At 36.6% G+C, this 18,335-nt stretch overlaps 1 protein-coding gene across 3 annotated transcripts in view; it reads left to right on the forward strand.

Moving 5' to 3' along the window:
- Nucleotides 1–18,335, forward strand: part of LOC136036486 (sterol regulatory element-binding protein 1-like) — an 88,548-nt gene that overhangs the window by 56,602 nt on the left and 13,611 nt on the right. For all 3 annotated transcript variants that reach the window (XM_065718749.1, XM_065718751.1, XM_065718750.1), the window contains exons 11-12: nucleotides 4,822–5,008; nucleotides 11,149–11,435. In XM_065718749.1, coding sequence (XP_065574821.1) covers nucleotides 4,822–5,008; nucleotides 11,149–11,435 — 474 coding nt within the window. The remainder of the gene's footprint in view (nucleotides 1–4,821; nucleotides 5,009–11,148; nucleotides 11,436–18,335) is intronic.

Raw genomic sequence — 18,335 nt, forward strand, 5'->3', positions numbered from 1 at the left:
GGACAATGGAACTGTCTACTCAAAATCAAAGGTTTTCCCATTTTCTCAACCCATTCAGCACAAAAGCCCATTAAAGATTGGTTAACTCCCTCAATTCATGGTCAATAGCTAACTGTCAACATCACTGGTTAGATTCAAATTGGCAATTCGGTGAATTTTTTATAAGGTCATGCAATCTATTTAATAATAACTGTTGAGATTTGAATGGATTTGGGTTCTGATGGGAAATATTCCTGCAGGACCGTACCAGGGTTTTCTACTCGAGGGGAGTTATTTTTTTGAATGTTGGGTGAGGGGGCACAAAATTACTTTAATACGCATCATATTTTTTTGGTACATTTTTACGAGCCGGACAAACATTTGGGGGGACGGGGGTCAAACCCCTTACCTCCACGTCTGGATACGGCCTTACATTCCAGGAACTAAATTTTTTCTTTTTAAACCGGAAAATATATTAAATAAATAAGATAAAATAACCTGTCTCATTTCAAGGACAAGGGATAAGGATGAATCTCCTTTCTGGGTTTTGGGACATGTAGAATTAAAAAAAAAATAGTAGATAACTTCGAAGAACACACTGCCTTTCCATGTCGAAAGTATAACAGGTCAAAATAGAATTAAACTGTAGAACTCAATTCTATAATTTTTGGGAGGATTGCATCCTCTTTTGGAGATTTTTCGCCTGTTATTATAAAACTATGCATTTTTTTTTTTTAATATGAGAATTCATTAACGAACATATTTCATGTCAATCTTTTCGTCTCATATTCATTTATGAATGTGGATTAAATAAAGAAAAACAAATCTTTTCAGTTGAAAGTATGAAGCAATATCAAACAGTTCGTGGTAACGAACTGTAGTAAGGAGCGACCCGGCTCAATAGTAAACAAAACTCTAAAAAACGGAATTTCGATGCTAAAAGATATATCAAAAGAATCGAATTTTTATGCTGATTTTAAATATATAAGTTTCATCAAATTTAGTCTTTGTCATCAAAAGTTACGAGCCTGAGAAAATTTGCCTTATTTTGGAAAATAGGAGGAAACACCCCCTAAAAGTCATAGGATCAAATCCAATCTTCAAGGTCCAATCTACAAAAATGTGGGATTTCGTATTTTTTGCCAGAAGACAAATCACGTGTGCGTGTTTGTTTGTTTGTTTGTTTGTTGTTGTTTTTTTCCAGGGGTCATTGTATCGACCAAGTGGTCATAGAGTGTTGCAAGAGGGCTCATTCTAACGGAAATGAAAAGTTCTAGTGCCCTTTTTAAGTGACCAAAAAAATTTGAGGGCACCTAGGCCCCCTCCCACGCTCATTCTTTCCCAAAGTCAACGGATCAAAATTTTGAGATAGCCATTTTGTTCCGCATAGTCGAAAACCATAATAACTATGACTTTGAGGATGACTTACTCTCCCACAGTCCCTGGGGGAGAGGCTGCAAGTTGCAAACTTTGACCAATGTTTACATACAGTAATGGTTATTGGGGAGTGTACAGACGTTTCGGGGGGATTTTTTTGGTTTGGGTGTTGGGTTCAGGGGAGGGGGCTATATTGGAGGATCTAATGAAAAGGGCGCAGGATTTTCTAGCATTACTATTAAAAAAAATAACAATGAAAATATAAACATGAAAAAGTTTTTTCAGTTGAAAGTAAGGAGAAGCATTAAAACTCAAAACGAACAGAGATTATTACGCATATGAGGGGTTCTAAAAATACTTTAGCATAAATAGCGAGGTATTTAGGAGGAGATAAATACTTCGCTCTTTATGCTAAATTATTTTTAGTAATTTCAACTATTTATTCTACGGCATTTCTGATTCAGGGTTCATTCTTAAAGAATTGGGACAAAACTTAAGATTTAGTGTGAAGAGCGAGGTGACAAACACCCTCATATTTAAAATCAAAAATATAGAAGTTTGTTACGTAAGTTAATTCTTAAGTTACGTATATTTTTTACTAATAAACACATTCGTTAAAAATTTAAAGTTCTAGTTGCCTTTTTAAGTAACCGAAAAATTGGAGGGCAACTAGGCCTCCTTCCCCACCCCTTTTTTCTCAAAATCGTCTGATCAAAATTAAGAGAAAGCCATTTAGCCAAAAAAAGAATTAATATGCAAATTTCATTTTAATAATTTATGTACGGAGAGCCAAAATCAGACATGCATTAATTCAAAAACTTTCAGAAATTAAATAAAAAAACAAGTTTTTTGAAATGAAAGTAAAGAGTGACATTAAAACTTAAAACGAACAGAAATTACTCCATATATGAAAGGGGCTTTTCCTCCTTGACAGCCCGCTCCTTGCGCTAAAGTTTGATTCTTTCTTGCAACTCTATGTTTTAAAACAATAAAAAACTTTAGCGTAAAGAGCGGGGCGTCGAGGAGGAAAAGCCCCTTTCATATACGGAGTAATTTCTGTTCGTTTTAAGTTTTAATGTCGCTCCTTACTTTCATTTCAAAAAACTTGCTTTTTTTATTTAATTAAAACTAAAAACGAACAAAAATTATTCCGTATATTAAGGGTTTAGCCCTCTCCCCAATACCCTCCCTTTACGCTGTGTTTTTTAGCATTTTTAATAGAGTGTCCTGTTCTAATGAAAATGTCCTTGTGTTGCAAGAGCTGCTCTTAAGAAAACAAATGGAACAAACAGTAAAAATTAAGCGAAATTGAAAAGGAGGCCCAACCCCTTTATATACAGAATTGAGTTTATTTTGAGTTTTAATGTTGCTCTTTATTTTCAGTTGACAAACCCACTCTCCATGAAAAATCCACCCTCAGAGGAGACTCCTCTTTGGAAATTTCCTCCCAAGTAAATTGCACACTCTCCTATAGAATTCCCTTCGATCAGAACCATCCTTGCTGAAAATTCCGCACCGTAAGATTTCTTGCAGACGATTCAGCGTGAAAAATTCTCCTTAGCATACTTTAATTTTAAAACCAGTTTAATTTTTAATTGTTTTTTCGATCACTCCGGAAATCCCTCTTCCGTGGAATTTTCTCCCGTAAATCAAAATACGCTGAGAATAGCCCCCGGACAATTCCCCTGCATTTTTGTCTCCAAAGAGATTTTTCTTTGGAAATTTCCTCCCAAGTATATTGCACACTCTCCTATAGAATTCCCTCCGATCAGAACCATCCTGGCTGAAAATTCCGCACCGTAAGATTTCTTGCAGACGATTCAGCGTGAAAAATTCTCCTTAGCATACTTTCATTTTAAAACCAGTTTAATTTTTAATTGTTTTTTCGATCACTCCGGAAATGCCTCTTCCGTGGAATTTTCTCCCGTAAATCAAAATACGCTGAGAATAGCCCCCGGACAATTCCCCTGCATTTTTTGTCTCCAAAGAGATTCCTCTTTGGAAATTTCCTCCCAAGTAAATTGCACACTCTCCTATAGAATTCCCTCCGATCAGAACCATCCTGGCTGAAAATTCCGCACCGTAAGATTTCTTGCAGACGATTCAGCGTGAAAAATTCTCCTTAGCATACCTTCATTTTAAAACCAGTTTAATTTTTAATTGTTTTTTCTTCACTCCGGAAATCCCCCTTCCGTGGAATTTTCTTCCGTAAATCAAAATACGCTGAGAATAGCCCCCGGACAATTCCCCCGGAACATCTTCACATGCAAAATAGAGTTGATAAAGAAGAAGTAAGACAAATAAAAATAATTTTGCATAGGAATTCTGTCGAATTCCCCCAGTGTAAAATTTTCCCTGGAAAGTTCACCCCCGGGAATTTCCCTCCCCACCGAAAATTCTCTGCATAGAAACTCACCCAAGCACAAAATCCTTCTCTTCCTCCCGAAAAATGTATTTATACTTCCTAGTAACACTTTACATAAACAGTTGGTAAATTTCATAACTGACAGGCCTCTCCCCACCGCTAATGGGGTGTCATATTACTTCTAAAGGCACAGTTATTATGTCTTTCAACTATGCTGAACAAAATGACTATCTAAAAATTTTGATCGGACGACTTTTGGGGGAAAAGGGGCATAGGAGGGGGACTAGTTGCCCTCCAATTTGTTTGGTCATTTAAAAAGGGCTCTATAACTTTTAATTTCTATTCGAATGTACTATCTTTCGATCTTCTAGAACCATTATCTTGATACAATCACCCCCTTGGAAAAAAATAAAGAAGTATCTGTGATGTTTCTTCTGACCAAAACTGTTAAATTCCACATTTTCGTATGTAGGAGCCTGAAACCTCTACAGCATGGTTCTCTAATAGCTAAAGCTTATGGTGTGATTTTCTTTAAGATTTTTTTTACTTTTAAGGAGTGGTCCCCTCCCCTTTTTTCTAAAACCAGGCCATTTTTTTAGGCTCGTAACTTTCAATTGGTAACAGTAAGTTCGATTCATCTTATATATTTGGAATCAGCATCATAAGCTGACTCTTTTGATGGATCTGTAAATATCAAAACGATGTTGTTTTATTTATGGTTTCGGTTACTATTGAGCCGAGTCGCTCCTTACTTACAGTCCGCTACAACGAAATGTTTGAAAAATCGTCTGAGCTTATTGACTGTGTTTTCCTGACGTACCTTGCATTTTTAATATACTTATCAGTCTTTCGCCATCTGAAATCATATCAATTCTTAAGACAAACATTTCTTTCATGAGATTAAACTGCATATATGGGCATAGAGGTGAGAGTTCCTTGTAAGACTGGACCTAATGACCCCCTCTTCTTCAGAAATTTTTGAAATTACCCATAAAGACATAAGTTATTTAAGGGAAGGGAGGGTCATGAACAACCCCTTCCTCTTTCCTTTTATTTTAGCTACTTTAAGTGTTTTTCTTAAGTCTTTTTTTTTTCTTTAGATGTACAGACAGTACGTCTTACATTGTGCTTTTGACGCTATACTGGCTTCGAATCGACCATCAAAGAAGAATGACGCAGCTGGTATCGTTCCAGAAGGAGATGCCTTGACTTATATTAACCTCTTAGATGGTATTTGCTATGCCCCGTCTGCCTCTGGAGATGATTTGAAAGGAATCAGAATTGAAGGTGGGTCAGAATTTACGAAATGTACTTGTTTTGTATTGATTTTATTCTTGTATTATTCAAATACTGATCTCCATTAGATAAATGTAGACCCATGTGGAGACATTATATTATTAGGCATATTATATTCTTCATAATGATGATCTTCTCCTGGCACCCTCTATATTTAAACTGAGTGTAAACGTTCTGTATTTAAGCACCTTCTATATTATAATACAATCCCACAGTATAATATACATCCTCTAACAATTTAAAATTGAAACTTCTCATCGCCAATATATTTAATTTAAAATGTGGTAAGAAAAGTGTAACCAACCCTTAGAATGGAAGTATATTTCTATCAGGGGAGGGGGGCTGGTCGGCTGAAGCCTTCTTCTAAAAGATTTTTGTTAAAAAGATGTGTCGTAAATTCTAAGCCAGCAAAATTTGAATGCTGTAAATAGTTAGCTCAGTAAAATTGAATTATGCAAAATTGCATTTTTGTAACTTAAATAAATAATGTGGTTTTGAGCTTTACGGGACTGTTTGTTTCCAACTGCACCTTGTGATTTTACGTTTTCTAAGATTTTACATGCAGTTCAGTTTTCTCTTTATGCTCCAACAAATCCCATGCAACCCCAGGAAACCCTTCCTGTAAAGCACTGTATTCACCCTGATTTGTTTTCAATATTTATTTATTTATTTATTATTACGAATAGCGGTAAGCATTAATGCTTGTCGCAAAAACACAAAAACACAAAATCATAATACTAATCTAAAGTAAATTGGCAACGACAAATTAAACAGCAAAAACTTCTAAATAAAATGACACTACACAACAAAAGCGTCGAAATAGAAAGGCGTATTTACTAATGCACTCTTAAAATTTCGAACACTCTCTGCCTCGACAACCTCCAAAGGCAAACCATTCCATGGTCCGGCAACTCTACTAACAAAAGATAATTGACCAATTTTTTTCAGTGGTTTTGGGGGATATAATTTATAATCATGCTGACGAGTAGAGTGATAATGGCTAAATTTAAAAAATAAATTTGGATCAACATCATCCACTCCTTTAATTATACGAAACACATTTACAAGGTCATTGCGACGTCTACGAAACTTCAACGACGGGAGTTGAAGCCTAGAAAGTCTCTGCGGATAAGAAAGGCGCTGAAGGTATGGGACCAATCTAGTGGCCCTTCTCTGAACCTTTTCTATCCTATGCTCATCCGTTAGACTTAATGGAAACCAAACAGAAGTATTATACTCAAGAAGAGGGCGGACCAGTGATTTGTATAGTAGTAAGAAATTACGAAGGTTGAACCTACTAAAGCTTCTCCTTATAGACGATAAACGATAATTCGCATTCTTTACAATTTCCGAAACATGCTTATCAAATTTCAATTGGGTATCAAAGTAAACACCAAGGTCACGCACTATTTTGTTAGAAGGGATTTGTATGCCAGACAGCTGGTAAGTATGCACAGGTGGGAGTTTACGAGCATAGTGTAGAACAATACACTTAGAAGGGTTTGTGAACATGGAATTAGATTCGCACCAATAATTTAGAGAGTCAAGATCCACCTGTAAAAGTTGCACATCGTTTTGGTCTCGTACTGGTAGATAAAGTTTTACATCATCCGCGAACATCTTGACAGTAGAATGCTGAACAGAGGAAGGCAGATCATTAATAAATAAACAAAATAAAATTGGACCCAGGCAGCTACCCTGGGGGACTCCGCTTAACACATCAATTGAGGATGACATAGCTTCACCAACAACAACCTGCTGAGTTCGTCCATTTAGATAATCAGCAATAAATGCAATTGTTTTTTTTACCCAATTTATAAGCTGCACATTTTTTAAGAAGCGTGGGTATTGAGACTTTGTCGAATGCCTTCGAGAAGTCAATGTAGGCTAAATGCAGTCAAAGGGTATAGCTAAATCGGCAAAACGTTGAAAATCCAAAGTAACCTCAAGAAGCTGAGTATTACAAGACCTATTTTTTCGGAAACCATGCTGAGCAGGATTCCAAAGATGATTTCCATCAAAATACTTTTGAACGCGTGAAACAATGAACTTTTCCATCACTCGGCAAAAAATAGACGTGATTGAAATTGGCCGATAGTTTTTAAAATCTGACCTGGAGCCACTTTTGTGAAGCGGCTTTACCAAGGCCTTCTTCCATCCTGACGGACACAGTCCATGCGCCAAAGATAAGTTAAATATATAGGTAAGTGGTTCTGCAATTTCTTGAGCAATTTGTCTTATCATTATGTTCGGGAAACCGTCTATATCCGGCGCTTTAGACGTATCCAATTTTATAAGAATAGTATAAACTTCAGTCAATGAGAAACCTGAATCATCAAATGGAACAAGAATGTCCGGCGACGCAATCGACTCTACTTGAGATGCAAAATTAGCTTCATTTGAATGAATTGGCTGTGTTTTAACAAAAACTGAAGAAAAAATTTGGTTAAAAATAAGAGCCTTCTCAGAATCACTATCAATCTTTTGGTGTGTATCCTGATGTGTGAACGTAGATGAAGATGGTGCAAGGTTAGGCTTATTCCTATTTACATATTTCCAAAATATTTTAGGTGATGCGGTGCTTGAGTGAATAATACGCGACTCAAGCTCTTCACGATTAGCCCTAAGAAGCCGAGTGACCTTGTTTCTCGCTAGTGAATACGCATGCCATTCACCTGAATCCTCTTGCAACTGAGTATCCAAATGCCCTTGTCTTACTACTTTACTTTGTCGTGACTCAATATAAGACCGCCAAAGACTATTTTTTTCACGTATTGCTTGGAGTATGTGTCTCGGAAGTTTAGGATTATTTCTGTAACCGGAAAAACTCCTCACCAAAGGAACAAATTTATCCTACATTCCCTCAACACCTTTTTTACAAAATCAAACGCGGTGTCCGGAGAAACATGATTATTTTTTAGTTCATACATGATATTAATAGACGAAATAAATTGTCGCACTGATTATAATCGGCTTTAGCATAATCATGCCGATAAAACTCAAAACCTCTCTGTTGAGCATCAATATTCATGTAAATATCTAACACAACATGGTCACTTTTACCCAAAGGCGGACGGAAATCTACACTCAAAATATCATCGATTGACTTGGTAATAACCAGATCTAAAATCGATGGAATAGCATCATTCCTGGCTCGAGTTGGCCTAGCAATATGTTGGTATAAGTACAGATCATCCAATCTATCTAAAAATTGCTGCTCATACGATGAAGTGGACAAACTCGTACTATGCGCACTCCAATCTTTCAAAGGTAAATTGAAGTCACCTAGAATAAGGAACTTTGAACTACGACCAACAAGGCGAGAAATACACGCTAGACTGTTGGCATTATTAACTGGACTCGATAAATTCACAGTAGGACTACGATAAAAAGCTGCAATACACATGTAAGTACTATGATAAGGCATCAACCAAAAGACACTCCGACACTGAGTCTACTAACGAATCAACAACCACAGAAAACTTAATGGAACAATGAATATAAATACAAATCCCTCTTTTAGCTGAATTATTAGATACTAAATTATAATGTGGTAGCGGCTGAAAATAAATAGACGGGTCACTGAAATGTTTTGGTAAAACTTCGGTAACAACAACTAAATGCGGTTTACGTTGCTTTATTAGCTCACTAAACTCTTCCCATTTAGATGACAGGCAGTCTGCATTTGTATATGTTACCAAAAATTTATCACTCAGACACTTCAACTTTTTTAGGGAGTCAGTCTTCGATGCTCGCGTAGCTATTTGGGGTTTCACGAAAAGAGTTATTATTCACGAGGGTTAGTCCGTTTTTGCTACGTTTTATTTTCCAGTTAGTTTCGCCAGCGTCCAATTTTGATTTCAGCTCCTGTTTCAGGGCATCGTAGTTCTTTTTTTCCAACAGTTCAATCGTAGTACGATCATGAGAGACTTTGAACAAGGGGTATGTAGCTTTGATACTAGCAGTCTCGGACATCAGAAAGAAACAAGCTGTATCACGTTCTACCGGTGTCTTAAACATCAACTTAATAGGCCTGATCTTACCAGGCGTATGTTTACCAAGTCTAACTGAGTAGCTACATTTCGCAGGGCAAAGTACAAGTAGCTTGTCGTTGAAAAATTTGCAATCGGTCTCGTTTTGTTTTTTACGAGATGACAGAGTAGCGTCTTCAGCTAAACCAAACACGATCAGGTTTTTTTGTTTTTCCACAATATCTGACACATAAAATGAACTTAGGTTCGAGATACTGACACTGATTTCCTCGTCCTTTTTCACAAATTTTTCAGTTAGGCTTTTTTCCAAGCTCTGACACTTCACTCCTATTAGGTTCTCGGTAAAATACTGGACGTCGGAAAGTGTGCACTTATTTTTCAGGTCATTCTCGATTTCAGCTACTTTCCGTTGGATAGGCTCTAATAAAGCGCAAAACTTATCCTCCATCGCCTTAAATGACGTTTGAATTTCACCCCTCAAAATATCTTTAATTTCTGCAGATGTCAGCCCTTGGTTGATCGTGTTTTTCTTTTGTTTACATACGGGGCAGAACCAAAGTGACCCGAGCCTCCGAGTCATTTTTGTGAATAAGTTGTATTTCGGCTCTGTCATTTCCAAGCATATGATGCATACCCAGGATTCGCATGAGTCGCAAAGCAATGCAAAATCATCTTCTTGCAATTTGGAGTCACAACCTTTGCACTCATCAACACCTTTTTTGGGCGAATGTCTTGGTCTTTTTTGGGCAACTGTGTTAGACGATCCTTTATTTTTCTCCATAACTCTATCGTTCTAATAGTGATAACAGTGCGCGCGCGCTAATTTTGAAACCAAGCGTACACGTGGGCTAATTAAAACAAGGTCAAACAAAATAGTCCTTAAATAACAAGATTGACCTTAAAAATGCGAGTTAGGGTAATATACCACTCTATAGGGTCACTTATTAGCAAAGAAGGTAAGCAGATTGATACTTATTTCCTCTGATTTTTGAAGATTTTTGGATTACACTTAGATAAGACAAGAAAACAGCGTTGCCAAATTGTATGTTCGAAAAATAAAAAATTTTGTTATACATTGATGATTTTTTCCATGATTTGGTTTTTTGGAGGTGAGTTGTGCTTGGGTAAAGTCGTCTGGAGTGCCGGGTATGCAGGGTACTTGCACTGCACTCAATCCAGAGTAGGTAGTTTTTAATGTGTTTACATTTTATAAGGTCGAGTCAACCTGGCCTGACGCGACGTATCTGTTTAGTTTCCTGATGGTATGTCTTTGAAAGATAGTCGAATATCTGCCAACGTGAAAACAGCTCCCAATACCTCTATGCAGTCCACTAACTTTGACCATGCAGAGTTGTAGCCAAATTTGTAACATTTTCTCCGGATGCTGATTTCAAAGACAATAATTGTTGAGATTGTTTTAGGGAAGAAAGGTATCAGTCACCTTTTTTTTTTAATTTAAGATGGTTACAATTGGCAATTTTAATAGATATTCATCAATATCAGCAGTAATTCAGTGTCCGAAGGTATTTGTTAATCCCTGTAAAACTCATTCTTCAGGGGAACTGCTGATATATTGCCTATTAAATACTTTACCTACAAATTTCTCCTTAAATGTGGGGTCTATTGAAAAGTAGTATGCACTGGGAGAAGAATTTTGCCCTAGCGGCAAATGAATTTGTGTAATTTTTGTAGGTTCTCGGCATAATTAGTTTATTAAGTTTATTAGATTTCATCGCCGTTTTATAAAAAAAATAAAGAAAAGAAATGAGCATTGCTTTCAATAAATCTCGTGGAAAGATAAATAAATAATATTTAATTTTTTGAATTCCCTTTAAGGGATTTTTTATATTTTATGATTTTATGATAAACAATATAGAATAAAACTCTATAGAGGAAAAGAGAAAGTAAAACTTTTAAAAAGCTTAGTTTTAAGCTAACAAAAGCAATAAAGAAACGAAATATAATACTCTCCTCAAAAGAACTTGCATAGAGAAAATGCCGAAAAGCAGGCTAGTTGGGATAAAAATTCATCAAAAATTACTTGACGTAACAAAAAGAAACGAAAATCAGTTCTTATTATAATTATTTTTTGCTTATGACCTACCACAGTTTTGACATCATTTTTCCGTATCTTTCTAGAGTATGACAGTGTTTGCAGCTGGTGGGGCTCTATTCTTTTAGCTGCAAATCATTGGCTCCTGGGAGAGAACGACAAGGTAACCTTGCTGCACCCGCGGATAGAGGCTGGTCCTGGAACGTCAAACCTCCTCTCACTTCAAAACGCTATGCTAGCTGCCTACAGATCAAGGAGGCTTGCTGCATGTAAAGCTAGGGAGGAAGTTTGTTATAAGCTGATTGGAAAGGCCAGCAAACATCTTGAATTTCTTTTGGCGGTTCCACAGTCATCTGGCGATAATATTGTTCTGGTTAGTTTTTCCCTGTTTTGGCTTATCTTTTTTCATTATTTGTTCCGTTCTGTTTATTTTGATTTCCACTTTGCAGGAATGGAAATTTGTAGGAAAAGGAAACAAGGTTACGAAAATGGGCATGTTGCTCTGATTTTGTTCTTGACCATAATGGTCCATTGCCTCAAATGGGGGGTGTATGTACAAATTAAAAAAAAAAGTAAATCTGAGAAATTGTAGGGAAAATATCAGATATTATTATGGAAATCTCCACTTTTGTTATTGTTGTCTTTTTACTGTTTTCTTTTGGAGGGTGGGGGTAGGGGGTGAAGTTCCCTGGGACTTTGTTTGCGTCTTTAATATACAAAGAAGTAATTTTTGTAACGATTCCTATACAGGTATAACTGGTCTGACATTATTGGGGAATGGGATAGTGTATTGGATTATCTTTCTTACAAGAAGGGGTAACATACGGAAGTAGGACGTTTTCAGGTGGTGATTTTCTGGAATTAGGACTTTTCTGGACCACCTTAGGGGAACCCTCTCGCCTGTTTTGTGCAAATATAGCTTTTAATGAAGTTTTGGAGGCAAAGGAAGACATTAAAAGAGATTACTTTTATATAACCAAACCAAGAGATCCCGTAAATTTACCCGCACCCTTTATGTGCTTTACATTGCAGACAAATGTACAGTAAAGGGAATCTTAGCGGTAACTGTAATTTTAGAGTCAGAAAGATGTTCATGCCAGGGGAATATTTTTTTGCACTAATTTATTTACCAAATCTTGCAATTGTACTTGCTTTGTCAAGCAAGTTTTATTTTTTTCAACTAGGTTAAGTTGCTTTATATAGAAACAAAAAATTGCTTAATTTAGCAACCAAATTACTGTGACAAGGGTATATTCTTCCTGCGTGAACCTAGATGCCATTTTGGAAACTTTTTCTAATGCAATATTCATGCAGATTGGAGAGACAATGTTCTGTAAGTATTAACAGTAACAGAGGTTACCCCTTTAACGTTAACCTCCCGAATATTGACTACTGCAGTCATTTTCTTGAGTGTGGACCTAGGAGTAGCCCCTAATATAGGAAAATGTTGTGGGAGGAGGGGGCAAAGGTTTTATTTTAATAAATATGCCCAAAAAACCTGTTTTTAGAAATCCGGGAGAGAATTTTTTTTGTTTATGGAAACAGCAAAAAGGTATTTTCAAATGTAAGGGGCAACTTATCCCCTTTCTCCCTAATTGGCACCCATGGAGCCTAGACTAATAGTACAGCTGATAGAGATTTTTTAAGTATATTGCGTGTCTAAACTCAGATCCATTTAGTTGTTGATGAATTGAAGAAGTTCCGTAGAATGTAAGAGAAATAATTTAGCTTTAGCTTTTACTGATACTACTTTTGTGAGTGTATTTTTCCTTTTATCTTCGTTATTCAAAATACAATGGTTTAACATATTTCGTCCTATTTAATACTTTTTCGGTCAAGGTTATATATTCCACTATTTGCAGTTTTATTGCTGCTGTGTTATACTGTTTTATTGCTGCTGCTGTCGATACTGACATCGTTACAGTAAATGTTTTCGTTTGTCTTTGTGCTGGTTTTAACATTTTTTTTATGGGCATGATGACGTAGTAATGAAAAGTAATTGATGGCGTAGTAAAGACGAGTAATTATAATGACGTTTTTCTGTATGGTCATTTATTGGAATTCGTTCTAGATTCTTAAAGGCCATTTAAATTGAGAATTATGGAATAGTTTTCGTTTTAAAATCATGATAGCTATTATCAGAAATTATTTTTTATTGGACAAAGGATCATAAAAGAGGAAAGACTGTGAAATATATCATTATGAATATTCTTTTTAATGAGTATTAATTACTATGATTTCATATTTTTTTTTTGTTATGCCATGCTTGGATGTTGTTCTTGCGTCCTTTCTGTTTGAGTTGACTTTGATTGCTAGTCTCTATTGTGCATTGTAGTTGCATTGCACGTGTTCTTATTTGTGCAGTGCTTCCGCAGTGCAGCCCTAGCGGCTTGCTCAATCTACTTCTGCTATATATGAATAACTAATTTGTGCAGTGATCCCGCAAAAAGCCTGTATTGGTCTAGTCTCACATGATGGTCCAGGTTGTTGATTTGTTGATTTTTCAGGTTGTTGGATAAAAACTTCTTTTTTTCCCAACGAATTATCATTTATAACAATTGTAAATTTGCATTTTTCGGGTCTTCATCCAGATATATTCTTCATGCTTACATTTCTAGTAGTTACATTTTTCAAAAATATATGTGAAGACCCATTGTCTACTAAGCTTTTGATTTTTCTTTTTAAGTTTTTTTTCATCTTAAAATAGATCCAATGAGCCCTCTCTGAAGTTTATGACCACCCTTTCTACAAAACCTGATATGCCCCCAGGCATAACTTACGACCTTTGCCCTGAGAGCTGTGGGGGTTGTCATTTTCAAGGAAATAATTTCCTGACTTTTCTACAACACTGAACAAAATGGCTATCTCAAAATTTGACTGGATGTGTTTGGGTTAATGATGGACTTGGGGGGTCTATTCGCTCCCCAAGCACTTTCGATTGTTAAAAAGGGAACTAGGCCTTTTAATTTTCAGTTGAATGAGCCTTTTTTGAAGTTTCTCTGACAAGTCATTCTATACGAAGTGCACCGGTTAAAAAAAAAAATAAAAAGAAGTTTTTATGAAGAAAGCAAGAGCAGAGTTAAAAGTTAAAAGGAAGAAAAATTATTGCTTCGTAGCCCATCAAACATATATCCATGAATCTAGTTCAAATAAATCGGCTGATGATGTTTCCCCACTTTGTGTGATTGTAAAGAATAAGTGCTTTACTGGAAACGCAGAACAGTATAAGAGTTTTTGTACATTAAAAGCTAGCCGATTAAAAACACTATTTACTCTATGAAATTAAAGTTTTTTTAGAAATGGTTTTTGTCGAATTTAGAAGTATTGCTAAAATTATAGTGATTTCGAAAAAAGCTTGAAAATTCAGGTCGGAAAAAATATTCATTATTGGAATCAGCATGGTCAAAAAACCTAACTCAGGAAAAATGCAGTCCATCTCCCAGAAAAAAAGGAAAATCACTGTTTCGCATTGGTAGAGTTTATGTCTCCTTTTTTTCTACCAGTGCTGATGGAGCATCAGAACATCATATGGATATGCTTAATGGCTCATTTAAAGCTATTTCTCATATCTAAGGTTTTTTTTTTTAATTTCACCATCTGCAAGTGCCATAGAGCATTGAAATTAGCTTTGTGTCAGATCTCAAGAGGTCAGTTTATCGGACTACCAGAATATAATGCAAAGTGTATGGTGAAATTTAATGGAAATTTAAGTGATTTCGAATTGAAATGTAAGTGAAAAAAGCCTAAAACCCTTTTAAATGGCGTCAGGTCGAAATAAAGAATATACCAAAGGGATTTACGTTTTCAAAAAAACTAATACATCAGAATTACAGTCCCTCTCCTTAAAAAAAAACAAGGAAAATCACTTTTTTATGCATCTGTAGCACCGATATATCTCCTTTTTGTCTACCAGAGCTAGCAGGCTATGAGAACATCATACAGATATGATTAATGGCTCTTTTAAAAGTTATTTCTCATATTTATGTCCTTTTTATAAATTCCACCCTCTGCAAATGGGGCTAGCAGGCTACCAGAATATAATACAAGCATCCTTTAAAAAGTTGTTTTTCTGGGTATGGTGCCATATTTTCTAAACTTAGCTGCCAGATTCTCTGAGGTTTGTCTCTTACCATTCCAACTAAGAAACGACAGTAGGCTTTTTCCCGTTTTTAATTGTCTTTGGGAAAACTGTGTATCCCTAAGCATACGTTCTACAGTAAGCAGTGAGAAAACTCCTAATTATCTGTATGGGAGCAAAGCTCCAAAGCGGTATGAGTGTGAGATGGCAAGTCGTTAGGTCATTGGTTCAAATCTTGCTGCTCTTTTTTTTTTGGTTCAATATTACAGATTTAAGTATTTAATTAAAAATTTAATTTGCTGGGGGGGGGGGTTGAGCTGACCAAAAGGCACTGTATAAATACTATTGCTACTACTATTGCTCTTACTACTGATCTTGATGGCCTTAAATGAAACTTTCTGAGGATTTTAAGGTGGGGGAGGGGTGAACTAAATTCATTAGACTATATTGCATGCATGCGTGTTTCCAATTGGGTATATTGGAAATATCTCATGAACTGCTTAGAGTATTAAGTGGAAATCTCTTGGACAACCATGATTGCAGCTACTTTTGCAACCATGATTGTCCTGAATGTTATTAAATAGAAAAAAAACAAGTTTTTTTAAATGAAAGTAAGGAGCAACATTAAAACTTAAAACGAACAGAAATTACTCAGTATATGAAAGGAGCTTTTCCTCCTCATCGCCCCGCTCTTTACGCTAAAGTTTGACTCTTTCTCTTAACTCTACTTTTTAAAACAGTAAGAAAATTTGGTTCTTCCTTGCATGCTTTGCATAATCCGGTGCTCCCTTTTAGTTTAATTTTTTGTTTCACGTGTTGGCAATAAATCATGTAAACAGAGGACATGTGTTCTTTTACTTACAACGGTAAGTTCTCCCACAAAGTAAAACTTGTTGTAGCGTCTGCTTCAGTAAGTATTTTTTTTTTTTTAATGATGGGCTTATTTTGATTGCTCGAAAATGCTTCTTAATCTCTTCTTTGTTTAGTTTCTCTTTTTCTTAATCTAGCCTTTTTTTCAATGTATTCTCTTTCTTCTCTTCTTCTTGTTCCATCTTCTTCTTTTTTCCATCCTTTGCACTATTTAGCTGATATTGTTTTTGTTTTCCCTATCAATCCTTCTATACGCCTGTCCTACTATACGCCTGTGAGACGTAGGCTCTGAAAGCATCCGAGATTCAAGCTCTCGACATATTTGACCATCCATGTCTAGGGAGAATCATTGGCATTAAACTCCGTGATCGAATCAGCAATGATGAACTCTTCAAAATCTGCCATCAGCTGTTTGATTTGGCCATTATAATTAAACAAAGAAGACTCCGATGGCTCGGCCATATACTTCGCCGCCAACACCACACCTTCGTCAATAAAGCCCTCAGATGTACACCTCTTCTGGGGTGGAAAAAAACGATATGGGAGACAGAAAAAAATGTGGCTCGCTCTCATCAAAGCTGATCTAGACCCAATCGATGGCTTCAAGAAGTATGTACGAAGATTCATACTTCGTGCGAATGACCTAGACTCTTGGCTTACTACAATGACGAAGCTACTGGACGCCAGGGAGGACACCAGGACCGCTGGGCTGCTCATTTGTATTCCTGTTTTGAATTTTGTCCAAAATAGTATCGAAAAAGGCTTTTCTCCAGATATTATGAAGAAACCTATGTCTTAGTTTTTACGCTCGCCCAGGTTTCTGAAGCGAGGAGGCAAATCTTCCAGTTTTGCCATCCTGGAGAAATTCAGCCTAAGAGAGTGGGTGCAAATGTGTTTACTAATGGTCTCTCTGGTATTATCGAATTATCACAAAGTTCGATGCTGATGCTGTTGGTCGGCCAATCTTTGTTAGCCGCCACCCTAGTGAATACCACTCATTCCTGCCGATGCTTTTTGTGCGTTGAGTTGCCGTTTAAACTCCTGTTTGATTGACTTACGCTCTTTGTCTGAGTGTGCAAGAACTCTGGTGCCTGGAACAATTGGTCGGCCTCCATCATTAATGCAAGAGTGTTCTGTCTCATCGAAACCATCCTGTGCAGTTATTCTAAAAAAAAACACTTACTGACCTTGGCGCAAAGAGACCCTGGATGGTCATGATGGTATCGTAAGTATGAGATGAAATCCTGTCAAGAAAAGATAGGCAGCTCATACCCGTGATAATGCTTCAGCCGTCTCTCTAGCCGCCGCTGCAACTAGTCAGCTTAAGGTGTCCACTCATGTTTTTAATCAAAAAGTGCTTAGTAGTGTGAGTTCGCTATTATGTATCGATTATTGTTAACACACATTCAGCTCCTATTCCAGATGTGTCTAGACCAGTCGTTAGTTCCGAGTAGTTATCTTTCGGGAATCGTAACATCTGTTTCGAAAAAGGGAAAGGACGTAGATCAGTGTTCCAGTCATCGACCAATTACAGTGTCGTGTTTCATGAGCAAGCTGTTCGAGTATGCTGTATTGCCTGAAATTTTTACTTATTCTGATTTTTCTGATTACCAAGTTGGATTCAGAGTAGGTTATGGTTGTTCTCAAGCCTATCATATACTTGGTCAGGTGCTAGTCTCGGCATAAATGCAAAAAAGGCCGCTTTATTTTTGCTCGGTTGATATTTCGAGTGTTTTTGACAACGTTGTACATTTGCAAGCGCTTCATTGCTTACTTAGAGCAGAAGTCAAGTCTTCCGTCGTAGAATTCCTTCAATATTGATTTTTCAATTCGTTTGTTCGGTTAAAATGAATGTCTTAGCCTGTCTCAGCAAAGAAGGGAGTCAGATAAAGTGGTGTGCTGTCTCCATATATTTTTAATACTGGCCTTGTGGAATGTTTGCGAATGCTGTCTCCTACTATGTTTCTAGAAAATGCTGTTGTTAGTCACATTCCTTGCGCTGATGACGTAATGCTAGTTAGTCATACTTGGTCAGGCCCGAAATCTTCTGATCTGATTCAGTGAATTTGAGTATGATTGGACTTTCTATAAATGATTCAAAATGCAAGTTTCTGTGTTTTATATTTCTAACCCTGCTCCTCCTTTACATGTGGGTACAGTGCTACTCGAGTGTGTCTCAAAGTTGAAATGGCTTGGGATTACTTTTTTTTATACACTTTCGACTACATGCTCGTTTCTGGTTGCCAATGCTGTGCAGTGTATTTGAATCTCCTACGCTAAAATTTCGTCCAATAGAGGAAGATATAGCCGGTGAGGCTTATTTAA

The sequence above is a fragment of the Artemia franciscana genome, chromosome 15, assembly GCF_032884065.1.
Source record: "Artemia franciscana chromosome 15, ASM3288406v1, whole genome shotgun sequence".
NCBI lineage: Eukaryota > Metazoa > Arthropoda > Branchiopoda > Anostraca > Artemiidae > Artemia > Artemia franciscana.